This window comes from Anser brachyrhynchus, assembly GCF_964034855.1.
Source record: "Anser brachyrhynchus genome assembly, chromosome: 4".
NCBI classification, from domain to species: Eukaryota; Metazoa; Chordata; class Aves; order Anseriformes; family Anatidae; genus Anser; species Anser brachyrhynchus.
In genome coordinates, this window is record NC_137698.1 from 14,377,317 (window position 1) to 14,396,343 (window position 19,027).

At 42.9% G+C, this 19,027-nt stretch overlaps 2 protein-coding genes across 14 annotated transcripts in view; both read left to right on the forward strand.

Annotated features, from left to right (window-relative positions):
* LOC308195061 (uncharacterized protein) overlaps positions 1-7,524 on the forward strand; it is a 535,750-nt gene extending 528,226 nt beyond the window's left edge. For all 12 annotated transcript variants that reach the window (XM_080591884.1, XM_080591886.1, XM_080591888.1 and 9 more), the window contains one exon: positions 1,194-7,524. In XM_080591884.1, coding sequence (XP_080448010.1) covers positions 1,194-1,421 — 228 coding nt within the window. In that variant the 3' untranslated portion in view covers positions 1,422-7,524. The remainder of the gene's footprint in view (positions 1-1,193) is intronic.
* Positions 7,525-11,470: 3,946 nt separating this feature from the next.
* The window catches only part of LOC308194775 (maestro heat-like repeat-containing protein family member 2B), a 79,243-nt gene continuing 71,686 nt past the window's right edge, over positions 11,471-19,027 (forward strand). The window contains exons 1-2 of one of the 2 annotated variants that reach the window (XM_080591085.1): positions 11,481-11,554; positions 18,247-18,395. The gene's annotated coding sequence lies outside the window, so the exon portion shown is untranslated. Of the gene's footprint in view, positions 11,555-18,246; positions 18,396-19,027 lie in introns of both variants that reach the window. The other variant, XM_080591083.1, reaches the window with a different exon arrangement.

The window sequence follows — 19,027 nt, forward strand, 5'->3', positions numbered from 1 at the left end:
GTTAGCGTGTGACAACTCAGCAGTAAGTACTTTGGCTCTGAGGGCAAGCAAAGCTAAAGCAGATGGTTGCCACAGCAGACTTTAAAACCTTGACAGGAGCCGATATGTGAGCTTGGGCTGCCAGAAGACAGCACTTGTTGCTTGACACGTTAGGACAGCAGTGTGTCACTCAACACCTCTGGAGTCCGAGTTTCAGTTTAACAGCTCCTAGTCAGGAATGGCTGGGACCAGCTTGGAAGCAGTTTCAGGACAGCTACTGTGTGGTTACATCCAGCTGTCAGAATTATCTTTGCTTTAAAAAAAAAAAAAAAAAAAGAAAAGAAAAAATAGTCGAATCTGCTGTTAGGCTGACAACTGTCTCTATAAGGCACTCTTGCAATTTCCGTAACCGTTCTGGGGACAGGGTCATACAGACAGATGTGACAAGGAGAGCTGTGGCATTTAACAGCCTGGGAAACAACACGGGCAGATTACCTGTAAGCTGTCAGCATGCTTTGCCAGGCCTTCCTGCTGCAGAAAGCAACTCAGTTCAAACAAACACCTTCAAAAATGCTCTAAAATACATCCCCTGGGTAGAAACAATACACCCTGCTGTGTGGAGTACTCTAAATGGCTGAAGATGCTGCCCGTATGTAAAGGGAGCATGAGGGAGGATTTAGCATCACATTTGCAATCTTCTAGGACTAGAAATCTGCCAGTGGAAAGGGAAAATCAACAGCCGCATAGTGGAGCCTGTTGCAGTTACTGTTAGTTCTACAAGCTGAGGAGATACAGAATTTGTTTGCAACAAGGAAGCTCTCCAAGCACCCTGGCTCACCTCTGCCATCTTACAATGGGAGTCTTACAATGGGAGACCAAAGTGCCCACATTAGGAAGGACGTACACCCTTCAGCCTACTTGCTAGGTACCCTATACAACTTTATTAAATAAGTGAACCTTTGCCCTGTCTAAAAAGCGATGAAATACAGCTTTGCTTTTTCTTTTCTGACCATCAGCTCTTTTTCCGTACGCCCAGCACCTCAAGCTGTCAGGCAGTTGGCAAGCCATGTAGTGCTGCAGATGTACCAGACATAATCCTGGTGTGATGCTTTATCGCACTGACTGGCAGGGATGAGCCGACGAGGGCTCCTCGCTGTGCATGCATGACAGAGCCACGCTGCACCCTCACATCCTCTGCCTTTTTCTCTTTCCAGAGCTGCAGACAACCACGGGCATCGCTGCCGTACAAAAGACCGTGCTCCAATTTGCTTTCCGCTGTGACTTTTCATGGAGAGCATACCACGTACGAGCGCCGCAGATGCTGTGTGAGAGCCCACCTGGTTTACCAGTCTTTGTGCCAGAGCTCTTGGCACTCTGTCAGCCCCGAGAGGAACTGGCTGTGCCTGCAAGTGTCTTTACAGATAAAGAACCCGCTTTACTGATGCTGCTGTCAATAAAAAGGAATTGGGGGTTTCATTCTGTTCTCCAAAAGCTGATTTTGCATGCAAAAGCACAACAGCTAAGAACAGACACTGAAAATAACTAGTAAAGGGACATGATCACAGTCCGCTTTGTGTTTTTTTTTCTTTGCAGATTTAGCTGGTACAGAGCTCCCAGCTTCAAGGTGAACTGTTGATGTATACAGTTTTAGTAATAAAAAATGGCCTCGGGTTTCTAATAAGCATTTGAATTCACAGCATTTACAGCAAAGCAGACTGACCCCTGGTGTATGAATTTGGTTAAGCTAAGCATGGGACTACCTAACTACAGGGAGCCACAAGCTCAGCCTCAAAATATTTCTTTCAGAGGATTTCCTTGGCAGACTAACACCAATTTAAAATTAAACACTTAGTTCTTCAGCCAGAATAAAAATAAAAATTTAATGAATAGGGCCAAAAAAAAAAAAGTTTCTCTCAAAGTTTCTCCCAGAAAACATTTCTGTTTTCAGCTAGCTGTAGCACTGGAATAATATGAGATGTGCTCAAGGGTAAAAAAGAATCTGTGTCTAATGAGGAAAATAGCAGCATTCTTGTATCTTCCTTTTGCACAGTCTACCAGTACGCACTGATGACATTATCATTTTTGTTCTTACACGATAACTAGTGCACCACACCTTTTTAAAACACTCCTAAACAAAGGGAGAGGTTCTTTTGCAAAGAGTAGAGGAGGCCCCCGGAATCCTACAGACAAACCCAGCACGTCCCGTGTTGTCAGGGAATATCGCCAGCGGGATGCTGCACAGTCCTGCCAGCCCCTCGGGTCGGGAGACAAGCTGGGCTCCTCAGGCCCAAGTCTGAAGTCAGCACTGCTGAGATGCCGATAAAGAAGGAGTCAGGCATCTTCCCCAGCGAAATATTTAGCGGTTGCTTTAATAATGTGCTGTGTATCACTACAGGGCAAGTTCTGAGCCAAAAGTTGATCAGTTCCTACTTGATAATCTTTAGACTTCATGAGACAAAGTTTTCAGGTTTGATAGTTTCTCACGTGGAACTACTTTTTATAGCTGTCTGTTGAGAAATGCTATGCAAGAAGGCAAAATCTTCAGAAGCAGCATGTGCCTCATTTTCAATAGCTCTGTCAGCTTGGTCCCAGAGAAGCTGAAGTACAGTTTACATCTCTCCCTTCTGAAATCGAACAACGGATAGCAACAATACGGGACAATATAAAAGTGCCAGTAAAGCATCTGTAGCTACTTAGAACAACAGAACAAGCAGAAAGTCATTAGTAAGACTACTAAAACCCACAAATTAAATTATGTATTTCTCCCCCGAGGAAAATGGGAGATTGAGCATCGTAACTATTCCACAGGCAAAGACCATCTGGGCAGAATTTTGAAAATCATAGTGAGTGCGTTCATGTGGACTGGGCGTTTGGCCAGAGGGAGCTTACCAAAAACTGAAGCCCTCAGGGGGCTCAAAGGCAGGTGACCTGGAGGCTGAGCAACAGGAGCAGCCAGAAGGAACTTGGTTTGGATTGAATAACACCAGCATGTTTGTGTCCTTGAGTAAAAGTGTCATGATAAAGCAGTTAAAAAGTAAATCTCTCAAAACCTAAAAAAGATAGTAACATTTTATGGGATAAAGAGTTTTTAATTCAGTTATTTTTAAAGCCCTCATTCAGATGTTTTTAGCCTAGGAATGAATAAAACACGTCTGCTCACACCATCCAGCGCAGGGTACTGCTTGCTGCACCCTTCCTACATAGTTGGTGGATAGAAGGCAAATCAAAGCCTCTAAACTGGTCAACTTCTCGTAATTGTCCTGGGAAAGAAACACTCTTTTCTTGTAATGTGGATTTGCATGCCTATGATTGAGCTCTCTGAATATCCCTTTAAATGTACAACATGAGAAATCCACGAGGAATGAAAGCTCTGCTTTCTGATACACTTCAGTTAGTTCACGGCCTAAATTTGGGGATTTGCAAACTTCTCAGAAAAAGGATGCAAGGATCCCAAACTGTAGGCAATCAGAAACTGTACCTGAGGTTTCAGCTCCTAAAAAACTTTCCAGTATGAGAGGACTCCCCACAGACTTAAGACAAGTTACCACACCTGCCACCACAAAGCAAAGGACAAGGCCACCATTCCAAAGTTAACAGTCAGACAAGGTTTATGTTTGTTTGTTTGTTTTATCATGAAAACATCTGCATGCATCTCTATTAGCCTCAGCACATTTATTTCCATTGCTTAGTGGGTAACCAGGATCAAAAATCTGGTCTTTCATTTTCAGCACATAGTCCTATTAACAATAAATTTGTATATAAAATAAAAGCCTATTTTGAGAGATGATTTTTAAAGACGAATGTGTATAATTTTGTTTGCAAAGCAAATGGTCAGGTTAGGTTTAATTCATCTCTATCGAAGGCCGTGAGAGTTGCTGTATGAGAGACAAATACAATTATCTTTACCACAAGAATAAATGCATAATGAAATCCTAGCTTTCCCTCTTTAAAGTAACACACTCCACAGTAAGCATGGATTTAGGAAAAGCAATGGTCCCCGGCCACACAGCACACGTTTAATGAAGTTACTCCTCAGCTGTTTGCTGCTGAACTGAACTGAGCCAAAATCGAGATGAGCTATCTGAGTTTGTGAGCACTCCTAGCCCGTTAAGTGGAAGCCTCCTCTGACAGAAAAGACTTTGCTGTTCCAATCTAAAAAGTTTGTCAGCTTATTGAGGGGACAACCGCTCTACCCTTCCACAGAGCCATTAGAGCAGAAGGCAATCACAGGAAGGAATTAAGAGAGATTTGTGGTCAGACCTCCCATTAGGATTGCTCAGACCAGATGGATTTGTACAAGCCCAGGATCTCTCCCTTTGCCTTGCCACGTCCTGGCCATCAACAGCCTTGGCATGGGTGCATTGAGAGAAAGCCAACAGCACTTGTGTGCCTTGCAATTAATAAGCAAGGTTTTAATTTACCTATAAAAAATACATTCTAGAAAGCTGATGAAAAACCATTTTATTAACTAAACAAAGTTTCTCAGGGCTGAATAAATGACCCCAAAATTACATCGTCCATCTGATCTCAGAAGGGAAGTCTGTTAGTTTCAGAAAAAAAAAAATCAAGACTTTTTGCATGGAAAATCATGTCATTGGAACAGTATGCACTGCAAAATGGAGCTTTAATAGTCAATAAAGCCAGAAAAAGCCAGTGCTTGCTACCTCATAGCTAGCAGGTTTTCAAATTATGGAATTCATCTGTCACACTCCACTTAGCATATCTGTATCACTTCACTCAGTAATGCCACCATCAGATAGCTATTTTAATAGTAAAAGAGTAAATGAATAGTGTAAAGGGTAATAGAATGGGGGAAAAAAAGAGACAAGACAATTAAATCAAGATCTTTTTTTCTCTAACACTAAAGATTTCTCTTTAACATGTCTTTAAATGGGGACAAATTATAAAAAAAAAGGGGGGGGGGTCTTATTTAACAAGGTGATTCACTTGACACAGGAGGAATCTTCAAGGTTATTTCAGGGGCAGATGTCCAGAGGTGCTTGCACTGCAGAAGTGTAGGTGGACATGGAGGATTTCACTGCACGGACAAATGATTTGCAGAAAGCAAACTGAGATCTGATCTTCAGAGTGACTTAGGACTTTTCCCTACAGTTCAGAGCCTGCACCTTTACAGCCTTTTTTCTCTGTAGCAGATGACAAGCAGTGGTCTTTGGACAGCCTTCAAGGTCTAAGCTGTAAACTCTCGAGCCCCTTTGAGCAGGCTGGCTGTGCACACACTGCCTCCTGCCTGGGCTGTACGGAGCAGTGATGGAGCCAACTTAGTCCTTGGAGTCTCCGCAGAGAAGCAGTTGAATATGCAAACTGGCAGGAGCCTCAGGCAGTTCTCCAAATGTGCATCCACATGTTCTCCCCTTCCCCAAATGCTTATATCACACCCGACAGGAAGAACACCTTTCTTGAGGAGAAGGTGCAGAAACAGGGATTAAGCATGCAGGAGGATCCCTTGCTGGGTAAAACACCTTGCTTGCTTTGTCTGTTTTCCTGGTAGCTGGCTTACAAGAGCAGCACAGACCACAGCCACACTGCTTAGTATTACAAGGAGGTACCCAACCTTCCCTGTGCTCCAAGCTGGGGAAAAAGCATACAAGCCAGCTTGACTACAGGAGGTGAGGGCCAGCGAAAAGGTGGATTCTCCTCACCCCACCACTCACATTTTGTTAGCACGGCTGAAACCATCAGGAGGCTTTAGCAGCCACTGGGTTTTGCACTGAAAAGCTGAGTTTCCCTCAGTTCCTTTGGCTTTAGCGCTCGCTTTGGCAGGAGAGGCAGCACAAAATGCTGCCCCAGCCTGCAAACTGAGAGCTGCAACATTTCGTGTTTTGTTTTTAACCTGCCCTCAGGTGACCATTCCCACACCATTCAATGCATGGGGGCTCAGGGAGTGAAGACGACAAAGAAAGAAGCATTCAGAGAATGATTTCTAAGGTAAAGCCCTAACAACCCCTGTAATGTGTAGCCTACACATAAAATCCGCAGTGCCACGTTTACTAACCAGCCTAGTAGAAAAGACTCCTAGTATCTTCTTTACATCTTCCCGTGCCTTTTCATGAAATAAAGTGCACCTATTGCACAAGAGATTATCTGAATTTTTCAAAAGATCTTCTGTTCATTATTTAATAGAACAAGAGAGCATACATTTGGGGAATATAAAAATGTTTTATTCACTATCTTCAGCTGACTCTTATTTTTCCTCTACCCCAGTAATAGAGTTAATACATTTGTATGCATTCTCAATGTAATATTTCACATTCCACTTGCAGATGTATCTTTTTGTCTTTGAAACATCTATGAAATGCATTAAATAATCACTGTAAGCCATCTTTTGTTGATAACTTTATCATTTTACTGCCCTGAATTATTCATACAAATCCAACATCATATTGCTATATTATTACAGGAAAGCAATTAAAGTAGACTGTGTGATTTGGAGAAAATGGAAATACCTCTATTCTGTCGCATATAGCAGGTAGTCTCCATTCCCTGCTCAGGTCAGTGTCAGAAAATATTGGTCAGAAGTTTGCAGATGTATTTGGGGTAGAGGTGAAAGGAATTGTTTTTTCAGAAGTGGTACAGGGTTGGCATGGCACAGTCTGCCTCCAGTTAAGCTCATGGCTCCTGCCTGCTGCAAGGCACCTGCAGGTCCCAAATGGCAGCTCACAAAATCCCAGCTTCGTCTCAGCAGAGGGAAGTGGCCGATGTTAAAAATGCGGCCACTGGATTCAGGTGGCTTAACACCTCTGTAGTGTTTTCATGTACCTGTGAACACCACTGATCCTTTAATACCAGCCTGTAAATTGAAGTCTACGTTGTGACTTACTTTATGGAAGAATACGAGTCAATCTGAGCACCAATCTACTTGCATTTGTTTGAAATTTGTGTTTCTTTCACAGGGCACTCTTTATACAAGAAAAGAGTACTCAATATATGTCTGTTCTTGTTTTGTTTTTTTCAACAACTCAGGGTACACTGAAAAAAATCAATGGCCGCTCTAGAACACGTATTAAAGTCATGGATTTTGCTGATTTAAAGAAATCAGGACAGAAGTGGGAAATCTGCAGAATCGGTACAGTTTTTATGTTTAGACCAGATTTAATGCAAACATGTCAGAGGAAACAGGAATTGCCCCACACAGCCTCATACAGCCAGACATAAAAAATCAATCCCACTGATGAAGTGTACTAGCAGAAAATGGAAGTACTCCACAGGAAAACATCTCATAAAAACTCAACTTCAAAAGATTTTGCTATTAGAAAGCATAAATACATTACAATTCTACATATATATATATATATTTCACTGGTTCAAGTAACGAATTATTCTTTGTACTAGAAACACCACAGAAGTTAATGAAACATTGTCTTACTCTGTAGAGACCTATTTTAGGTAATAACCAGAAAACTGAAAAAAAAAAAAAAAAAAAAAAAAGTAAAAGATCTTGCCCAGGCTGTTCAAATTCTGGGGGGGAAAAAAAAAAAAAAAAAAAAAAAAACTTTGAAAAGCCAAATCACATTTTTAAAAAAAGAATACACACAGAAACTCCTTCTCTGCCCCTCTCCCCTACATCAGCAACAGTACCTTTTCTAGAGATGATGAGGTGGGACCACAGAGAACATGGAGAATGAGTAGCCAAGTAAAAATAAATAATAATATAATAATATAATTCAACCTAGACTTTTTTTTTAAAAAAAAAAAAAAAGGGTTCTAAAAGGTTCTAACAAGTCACTGTCTGTCATTTTCACAATGAAGCACTGGTGGTCGAATAGGCACTTATTCACATTCAGCAACACAGAGCATAAAATAAACCAGGGAGTTGGCAGGTTAGCTGAACGTAACATGCTGGGTAATTTATTACACACAGCTCCCTAATGAGCTGTGAAATAAATTCAGATTTGGCCGTTTTAGTAAATTCAGAATAATCTCGATCTCTCAAATATCTGAGCTAATGATTCACAGTTTGTTCACAAACGGAAATGTCACTCCCCTAGTCTGTTGCTACTGGTTTTAATGTCAAGGGAGCAGTAACAATTCTGTAGCTCTTCTTTGCACTGTAGGGATGCCTAAATGCTTCAGCCAAGCTCAGCCTTCCTTCCTGACAGGACAGCACAGACACTTCACAGTGCCTTCACTGCAAAGTAGACATTTTCTAAGAACTTTGAGACAGATCTGAAAACATCTTTTGATTTGAGAACTTTGGTAAAGGCTATCCTGCCTATTTTTTTTCATGCACTTATTGCCACTTTTTAACCAGAAAACTGGTTACTATCTGTTTTGTGCTTGGGTTTTGGGGGGTTGGATTTTTATATTATTTTTTTTTCCAGAAGTGAAAGGAGTAGTTACACATGAGCAAAGGTATCAAAAACATACGGATACTTGCTTATGATTCTCAAAAATACATGACATAAAACCATTCCTTGGCTAAGATGCACATATTATTTGCTATAACTATAGGGAAGTATTAAATGTGATGAGCCCAAGACTGCTAACCCTCAGCTGGCTCAGCCCCATGGTAACTGTAAATTCATATGCCACAAACACACAAACCTCTCTCAACCTGCAGGATATTTGTATTCCATCACACCCCGTTTTAAAAGTCTCAGGCAAAGATGATTTTGCAGACTATTATATTTCATTAGCAAGAATCTTTCTGGATACTCATTTACAATTTTCCCTTCCTTAATTAAGTCCAACTACTTCTGGTTACACCTTTGTGTGCTTCATTAAATCATTTCATTTCCTCCTTGGTATTTAACAGCCTTTGGTTATTTGCAGACTGCTGAGCTCCATTCTCACCCTTTAGGTTGGCTAGTGGCCAAAACTAAACTAGCTAGCTCAGATCCTCAGATGGCATAAATCACTTTGGTACTTTTAATCTTCTCATACTGTACAAGTCGCTCATTCCAAGTCAATGATCTGCTCATCAATTTCTTTCTCTGTCAGCTGTGACCTCTGCCTACTGATAACACACGGCCCAGACTCAGCACGACATTCGAGAGATGACTGCACCAGAGAATTTCTGTACAGGCAGCTCTGAATGGCACTGCCTTTTCTAAATGGGTTGCAAACTAATGATGTCTAATCCTAGATGCTATCAGCTCTCTGTCTCCTTCAAGATTTTCTTCTTGTCTTGTATATATGTAAGTTTTCAACAAACTCACTGGGGAAAAATAAAAAAAAATGTAACTTATTTACACATACAGTTTTGTAATTTCTCCTTGATTCAATATATTTGTCTTTCTCATAGAACGTAGTGATAGGACAAGGAGTAATGTCTTCAAACTAAAAGAGGGTAGATTTAGATTAGATGTTAGGAGGAAAATCTTCACGCAGAGGGTCGTGAGGCACAGGCTGCCCAGAGAAGCTGTGAATGTCCCTTCCCTGGAATTGTTCAAGGCCAGTCTGGATGGGGCTTTGAGCACCCCGGTCTGGGTGTTTCGCACTACACATCGGTCTGGGCTGCAGTTTGAAACTACCCAGCAAATTTTTCAACTCATGAAACACAGGGAAAATGAAGTACATTTTCTGTTAGAGAACTCTTCCTTCCTGAGCAGGATCTTCCCTTCTTTTCCCCCAGCTTTGCTTGGTTTAATTCTGCTGCTCACAGTAACATGCACCAACATGGCCACAGGACCGATTGCCTCCTAAACCATCCTGTGCAGTAAATCAGACCTGCAGAGATTTTAAGCATGAACCTTGCAAGGCTGGAGGTTTTTGAGGTTTCCTGGAAAGATCAGCCTCTTGGAGTAGAGAGGTTATGTGAGAGTATCAGTTTTCATCACCAGAAAGTTTAAGCTTCTCATCTTTGAAGCCCAAAGCATGATGATCTTAATGTCAGTGTTGGCAAGGCTGGCACTGTCTATCTTAGCAGAGAAGAGCTGCAAGATCCTGGAAAGATGCTTAATTTTACATGTGACCCATTCCAATGGGAATGCAAAGATGACAACTTTCACCCATGCAAAGAATTCTTGCCATGACAGGCAATCAGATGTGCCACAAAGGATCGGTCTCACTCCAACTTGCTTCCCCTGCCAGTCCAAATATTTTTAATGCTTTTCTCTTTCCCTCCACAATCCATACACATCCATATGCATACACTCCTTTCTTGACATCTTTACCTCTGCAATCCCATAACTAACCCAAGAGTCAATAAGGAAGCTCCAAAGTGTGCACTTCGGGGGCGGGGGGGGGGGGGGGATTGTGGTTTTATACTGTGCCTCAGCTTCTGTCAGCAGCCAGCTTCTCACTCAGGTAACCCCTGTGAAAGCCTCAGGCAGCTAGCTACATGTGTGGTAAAAGCAAAGGAATCCCAACACAACTTAAGGTCGATGGTCCAGTGCCTGAAACACTGGTGCTGCTTTCTCAGCTGGGGTTTCCAGTTTCTGCCCCAGCACACCCATGTTATGGTAGGCCAGTGACGTGGAAATAAGCTCTTTGCCTTCAGTTTTAGAGAAGTTTTACCTCAAGACCTTATCTAATTGGGATGTAGTCACTTCAAAAAGATTTGAGAAGGCATTATCAACAGCATCCCACAATGCCTGTTTTAATTAAGCTGCGTTGAACCAACTGCACTTTGAGCTTCTTATGCCTTTGTTTGCTGGGTATGAATCATCATCATCATTTGTGATTTCATTCTTTCACTGATGGAAAAGATAGCAGGAAAGGATTCCTCAGCATTGATTAACTAAGCCCTCACCCCATTGCCCTTGGTAAGTTTAAAGAGAACTTGAGGTTATAATCATCTTTATCACTGCACATTGCACAGCCACGCGTTTTTTCCATCTTTCATTTTATCACATCATGACTTTGCACTTAAAGGAGCTCTGCTAAAGCGACCATCCCCTCTCACTGAATCCCCCTTCAGTGAACATGGTTTTATGAAAGTGCTTACTGTGGTCTGGAGAACATAACATTAATCATTAATAAATCTCTGCTCCATCCCACACTGCCTACCTGACCTGGGGCTGCTCAGGTTGGGTTACAGGCACAGCAGGACCGTGCCTGTTCCGAAGACCAGTGAATCCCACAGGCCTGGCTTTGTTCTTTGAGGACAGTGCTGACGGCAAATGCCTGAGCCTGCAAAAGCACTTCAGAGCCAGCAAGGTGCACAAGGGAAAGGAACAGAGCTGAGTATTTCAGGGCAAATTGCAAAAGAGACCGCTCAGGAGTTTCAGAAATAGTCCTTCCCTCAGACTCAGAGGCACAGACCGAAGTGCAAAAGCCAACTTAGCTCAACCTCTACAGACTTTATCTGGGATGAGGGATGAGCACAGCTGTGTGATTACAACTTTCAGAACAAGTAAAACTCTTTTCACAGAGCAAATACTTCAATGACCAAAGTGTCCACTGTCTCTCAAGGCATGTGGAGGACCAGTGGTAATATCCTTCTGACAAATTTAGCCTAAGGAGAGCCAGCTGGCAAGGCAGGAGGGTGATAAAAGACCCTAACTGCCCTCATTAACTTTTCCTGGGGTCTACGGCCTTGCAGGCTCCACCCATAGCCTAATGGAAGCCTGGAGAGGTCTGGGCCCTTCCCTTCTCCCTGGGAGCTGTGTTGCAGGTAAATTGGGTCCAGCCCTTTTGCTCTCTGGGTTTCTGAGTTTGCTGTGGGAGCTGTTTCTTTCGTGCATGTCTGCCTGATGGTCTCTGGACTGCTGCTGGGACTTCATAGTGCTACCAGCCCTGCTCCACTTGGCAGCGTGACCACACTGGTGAAGCTGCTGCCTTGCCTATGCTGTGGATCTCTGGGTTCCCTGCTTGTCCTCCTGGGTGGAGCAGCTGTGGTTTTCCTGCACCCTGCTGCTGGCCTCCTGACTCCAAAGTGCCAGGTGCTCTGATGGCTGGAAAAAGCTCTGCATCCCTAGGGCAAGGGCCTGCCCAAAGACCTGTTCTAGGGCGTAATGTCCCTTGCAGGGTCGTGTGTGTGTGAAAGTCCAAAAACAAATGTACCTGGGAAATGCATTAGACAGAGCAACATAAAGCTATGGGATATTACTTAGGGCTTCTGTGTTGTCTGTTAGAGTTGGGTTGCTTTGTGAGAGCTCCTAGCCCCAATGTGAGGACCTGGCAGTCCCTGGACTGCAAGATGGCAGAGCAGGGGCTTTAAGAGAAGCCACTGATGCTGAAAAGGATTTGGATAGTTGTATGTTTTTGGAGAACAGAAAGCTGTTTAAATGAAGGTCTTGTTCTGTTTATGTGCTGATATTCCTCTCTAGGGAAGGCTACTGATGGGAGAATGGTTTTTGGAAGGTTTGAAGACCTCTGTTTTTGTGCTCTTCCTTGTGTTTAGTTTGTTTTAGGGATACTGAGACGGTCTGTAGGATCTGATGGAACACTGCTTCCACCTCCTGGTCTCAGAAAGCAAGCTGGAATTTGACTAAGATTTTATTGTCACTATGAAGCTCACTAAGCCTCCTCCTCCTCCTAAGCATGAAAGCAGAGGAAAAAGGAATGATAAAGAACAAATACACAGACTGTGTTTTTTCCAGAGTTTAAAGGTGAATGTTGTACAAAGATCAGAAACTAATTAAGCTGTCTGTGTGATATTTGGTTATCTTGGATCCTAAGAGAAAAATTGATTTCTGTTGCGCTGAATTGAATTACATTTTCATACTGATTGACATAAGCAGACTTTGAATCACCAAATAACCTGAGTTGGAAAGGACCTACAAGAATCATTAAGTCCAAGTCCTGGCTCCACAAAGGACCACCCAAAATCAAGCCACATGTCTGAAAGTGTTGTCCTAACACTTCTTGAACTCCAGCAGGCTTGCTGCCATGACTATTTTCCTTGGGATCCTGTTCCAGTGCCCAACCACCCTCTCAGTGCAGAACCTTTCCCTAACACCCAGCCTGACCCTCCCCTGTCCCAGCTCCATGCCGGTTCCCTCGGGTCCTGTCGCTGTCCCCAGAGAGCAGAGCTCGGCGCCTGCCCCTCCGCTCCCCTCGTGAGGGAGCTGCAGGCCGCCATGAGGCCTCCCCTCGGCCTGCTCTGCTCTGGGCTGAACAAACCAAGGGACCTCAGCTGCTTCTCATACGTCTTCCCCTTTAGACCCTTCACCATCTTTGTAGACCTCCTCAGCCTCTGGAGAGTGTGGACAGTCTCCAATAGTTTCATGTCCTTAAATTGTGGTGCCCAGAACTGCACACAGTACCTCAAGGTGAGGAAACACCAGCGCAGAGCAGAGCGGGACAATCCCTTCCCTTGACCGACTAGCAATGCTGTGCTTGGTACACCCCAGGGTACAGTTGGCTCTTTAGGCTGCCAAGGCACACTGCTGGCTCATATCTAGCTTGCCATCAAAGAGAACCCCCAGATGATCCCTTTCTGTGGGACTGCTCTCCATCCTCTTGTTCTCCAGTCTGTACATATAGCCAGGCTTGCCTGTTCCAGGAGGTGAATCCAGCACTTGTTCTTGTTGAACTTCATATTGTTGGTGATAGCGCAGCCCTTTAATTTGTCAAGATCTCTCTGCAAGGCCTCTCTACCCTTGATGGAGTGAATAGCTTCTCCAAATTTAGTGACACCCAGAAACATGTTTAGTATACCTTCAATTCCTACATTGAAGTCATTTAAGAAAGCATTAAAAAGGCCCTATAATGGAGACCTACAGTGACTGGTTGCCAGCCTGATGTAACCCCATTTGCTATAACCCTTTGAGTCCAACCCATCAACCAATTGTTCACCCACTATATCATGTATTTCTTTAGCTATATGCTGGACACTTTATCCAGAAGGGTGCTGTGAGAAACCGTAGCAGAATCTTTGCTGAAATCCAGAAAGATTACATCAATTGGCTTCCCTTGGTCAACTAGGTGGGTAACCTTGTTATAAATAGCAGGCTGACCACACATCAGCGATGTGCCCTTGTGGCCAAGAAGGCCAAGGGTATCCTGGGGTGCATTTGGAGTAGTGTTGCCAGCAGGTCAAGGGAGGTGATCCTCCTCCTCTGCTCAGCCCTGGTGAGGCCACACCTGGAGTACTATGACCAATTCTGGGCTCCCTGGTACAAGAGGGACATGGAGCTCCTGGAGTGAGTTCAGAGGAGGGCCATAAAGATGATTTGGGGACTGGAACACCTGTTGTATGAGGACAGGCTGAGAGAGCTGGGCCTGTTTAGTCTGGAGAAGAGAAGACTGAGGGGAGACCTCACCAATATTTATAAATCTCTGAGGGGAGGGTGTCAGGAGGATGGAGCTGGTCTCTTTTCAGTTGTGCCCAGCAAGAGGACAAGAGGCAATGGGCACAAACTGAAGTGCGGGATGTTCCGGCTGAATATGAGGGGCACTCCTTTACTGTGAGGGTGATAGAGCACTGGGACAGGCTGCCCAGAGAGGTTGTGGAGTCTCCTTCTCCGGAGATATTCAAAACCCGACTGGATGCCATCCTATGCAATGTGCTCTGGGTGATCCTGCTCAGCGGGTGGGTTGGACTAGATGATCTTCAGAGGTCCCTTCCAACCTTGGCCATCCTGTGATTCTGCGATGAAAGGAAATTAAGTTTGTTAAACAGGACCTTCCTCTCATGAACCCATGTTGACTGTGACCAATGACTGCACTGTCTTTCAGGTGTTTTGTTTTGTTTTGGTTTTGCTTCTACTTGTGTTGCCAAAGTAACCAATCTCTCACTTTAGTTCTTCAAACTATGCTGCTGAACTACTGAATGATGCTATTTTAGCACTGTATGGTTGAACAAACATTTTGTCTGAAAGGTCTTATGTGAATATCACATCTCTTTTTCAACTAACTGGAGTTTTAGACTTTATTTTTCCTAAGCAAAAGAGTATTCTTAACATCTACAAAATTATGCTGTGCTGTTATCAGCTTTCAGGTGTGGAAACTTTGTGTGAGGGGGTGAATGCAAGTAACAAAGACTTGCTTCCTTCATTAACTGCAATTACTTTTAAAAACACAGCTGCTGACTGGAAACCAAGCACTCATGCTGTGGAGACAGTCATTTGTTCAAAAATGTTTGTGCGCACTTACATTGGTGATTTTAGGCACTGCTCAAAACTTGTGGTAGCACCCATACATGCCCCATTGCTGAGAGACAAGCCTGAGCTCAGGGCTTTCCTTGCTTACATCTTAGCATGTGCCAAAGGAAGCCCCTTTCCTTACCCAGGTCAGCTCAGCCAGTGACAAACACGTGTTCAAGCTGCATGGCTTCTTGCTGCTTCTAACACTCCCAGATGACACAAAACAGCCAGCTTCGGGAATATGAGCCTTCATCTCCTAGATGGACTCATGTCAGCTGCAAGAAGGCTGCTGCGTTACAAGGGTCCAATGGCCAGCAGTGGGACATGGATATTGTGCACGTAGGGGGCAACAACTGCTTTAGCCCCCTCACTGGCCTAATATACTAATTTATTTTTCCTGAGTTGCTTACTCAGCTTCAAAATTTGTGATGCTGTTAAGAGTAGGATCTCTCTTATAAGGAAGGATAGCTGAGATGCTCAAACAATCTCTGGAAGCTAGCTCTCCTGACAGTCCATATTATTCCTCCAGCACAAAGGGAGAGGATGCTTGTATCTGTGGGTGAAGTTGCCAGTATCAGGACAAGAAAAGAAGGATGCAGTACACTGCTCTGAAGTGAACCAAGAAGATGGTCCTAGCAAAATGGAAAAGCACTGGAATATTTCTGGATGATACTAAAACTGCTTTCCTACTGTGAGAGAACTTCTTTTTGACTTGAGGGGAGAGGGAACATAGGGTGATCTGAAAACATTATCTTGCTATCTTGATGTACTTTGTAATGGATTATTTTGTCTTGACCTTTAAAGACAAGTTTGAAAATCCCCTTTCTTCCTATGGAACACAAGTACAGCTGGAAGAGCACTTGAAGCTGGCCAAGGTTTCTGGTCGGAATAACTTTCCGCACACCTGACTCTTTCCACTCATTCATGCTTCTTTTGGATTCCTAGTGATCTCTGTAATGGAAATTGCATGTGGCATGTCTTTCACACTCATGGGTTTATCAAGGTAAAGCTGACAAGTTCTCTTTTCCCAGCCTTTGACTCTGCATGACAACCTGTAGTAAGTCTTAGCCACTTCCAGACAGACGACTACTTCTGTTTCCCACAAGGCTTGGGATGCTTTGTTACACTGATAAAGTGCCTGTCAGAGTGCTGGGGTTAAGTGCTGTTCAAAATACACTGAAAGTAATGGGGAAGCGGCACAAGAAATTATGATGAAAGGGAGAAAGCACAGCTAGGAGCTTGGTCACCTTATGGGGAGAACTGCACAAATTCAATTCAATGGACAAGCTCTGCACAAATGCACCCATTTTTCTTAATCAGTCATGTGCTGTGCCTATATGTTTTCCAAAGTTACATACCTTTTCCAAGCACTGTGAACAATTTGGTTATGCAGATCTGTGCCCAAGTACTTCACATGAGAACCATAATGTAGTATGTAAGGATTTCCTAACCCAAAAGAAAGTGTAAGGTCATGTCTTCATTACCCCCAACACTGCACTTTGCACTGAGCAGCAGAGAAGCATCCATCCCTACAGTTCTGTGCTTCATGGAAGGCCTGCTGCATGTCAATAAGGAAATAATACTGTCCGCTGACAAAATGTTGTTAAAGTAACTCCTTACTTACCACTAGGGACAGCCTCTGTGCTATGGAAAGTGCATTAAATTCATCTCATCTTCTTTGTTTATTCTTTGTGTGGTCTTCATTTAATAGGTACTACAGTGAAAGCATCACTTTGAGACAGAACCTCTTAAAGAGTTACATTATGTAAAGCTCAGCTAAACACCATTCTACTTATTTAAGGTACTGTTAGCAGAGCAGAAAGGTTAAAAGGCTGTGTCAATTTGCAGGCTGTTCTCTTCCAAAAAAAAAAAGAGTTCCCTTTCCTTTATGAAAGCTAAAGTAAATGCTCCCTTAGACACATCTAAAGAAAATCTCCTAGTTTGACTAAGTATTATGACAAAGTCTTCACAGCTTTTTTTGCTTCATTTTTCCCACTTTCTGTAGGTGTCCTGGCTTCAGGTGGGACAGAGTTAATTCTTTTCATAGTGGCTGGTATGTGCTGTGTTTTGGATTTAAGAGGAAAATAATACTGATGACACACTGAAGTTTTAGTTGTTGCAGGGCAGTGTCAAGGACTTTTGGGTTGGCCAGGGTGGGACAAGTGCTGCTTGGCTGGGCATAGGGTGGTGGGTGGTGAGCAATCACATTGTGCATCACTTGTTTTTATGTATTTATTATCATCATCATTTTCCCTTCCTTTTCTGTCCTATTATATGTCCTATATTATATATATAATTATAATATGAAATTATGATGTATATAATATTATATATATATATATGTCTTTATCTCAAACCATGAGTTTTACCTTTTTTTCCCCAATTCTCTCCCCCTGACCCACAGTGGGTCAGGGGGATTGAGCAAACAGCTGTGTGGTACTTACCTGCCTGCCAGCTTAAACCGCAACAGTAGTTTAGATCAAATCAGTGTAAAGATATTTCCTTTGTTACTGGAAATGTTCCTAGTTTCCTTTCACACAGAAGTGTATAGCAACAAAAAATTCTACTTTGTAAGACTAAAAGCTTGTAAGACCCATTTGTAAATGTCAGATATGTGCAGATGGTGTTGACAAACATAAGTATGCAAGGATAAGGAGAAAAGGCAGAAATAAAGGAGGTAGAAAGGACAGACTAACAATACCAAAATAGCCTTCAAAGATCAAGAGGTTGAGGCTGAGACAGATGAATAACAGTGAAAGTACAAGCTGCTGATGCAAAACTAGGAGAGGAATGATGGCTACAGAGATGATAGTGACCTTCTCCTAAATTCATCAGCTTACACGGTGTCTTAGAGTAGATTCAACTTGCAATGTGTTGCTTTCATTCTCGTGCCAGTATTAGACACAGGGCAGAAGTGGCTACTGAGTTTTTGGATGTGGTATGGGGAGGATGGTCACGGAGCAAAGCAAGCAATCTGCTTCTCCTGTCACAAGCTATCCTCCAACCCACCACAGAACATGCTCTTACACTGCTCAGCCAGTTTCAGAAGTAGTACTCAAGGACTAAATTTCCACTTCATATAATTGAGGAAGGCTGTAGGGCTTTACTGCTATCATTGTTTAGCAGTTATTTTTGCTGAAGCTGTAATTATCACTGCCAATGCAATTCACTGGGTAACGGAGGAAGTCAGGAAAGTACATGCTTCAAAAACTCTCAGGTGCTACCTGATAATGACATTTATTTATGATGATCCCACTCTGTTCCTCCTTTGTTCCAGGCATATCATGTTCCAGTCAGGATAAAAAACATCTGTTCACCCTGATTTAGACCACTAACCCATCTTTCATCCGCGTATTTGAAAGAGCAGTGAATGAGTGTGGGAGAAGAGAGAGTCAAAAGTTAAACGAGGGTAGTTACAGAACAAAGGTAAGCACTCGCTAACCTCGCTAATTCAGCCCTCTGGAGAACTGATGAAGTAACAGGAAGGGATCAGACAGTTACAGGCAAGTAAGATTATGTTAGTAACTGCATTTTGGATTAGGTAAAGTTAAAACAGAAATGCTTGTGGGACTTAGGCCTTGGTAAATCTAGGGGTCATTTGGTACCCAGTTGTTTATATCGCTTCCAGTAATGTACTCATCTGGAACTCTGATCCAAGCCCTTGAATAGAAGATGCTCCTAAGACAGTCAAGCGCCCTCTGCAAATTTCACCCCATTCCCTAAAACCTTTTAACTTAAGAGCCCAGTCAGTTACACTTTCCATTAAAAGTCTGTGTATAAAGAGCTAGTGCATGTTTTAATACATTCTCCATACAGTCATAAAATCCAACGGACCAGCAAGTTGTTTCTGTCTGTGGCTTGTAACCATCTGCAGTATTCACTCATGTATTTACAACTACCTAGAGTTAAGTGGCATATGTAGTAACACATCATACTCATTTATTAACCTCATATAACCCCCTGGAGAATATTTCTTTGATATGAAGTTGGATCATAATTTTATTGGTCAGAGGATATAAATTAATTTCCATTTTCTCTCTAGCCAAACAGAAGGTATC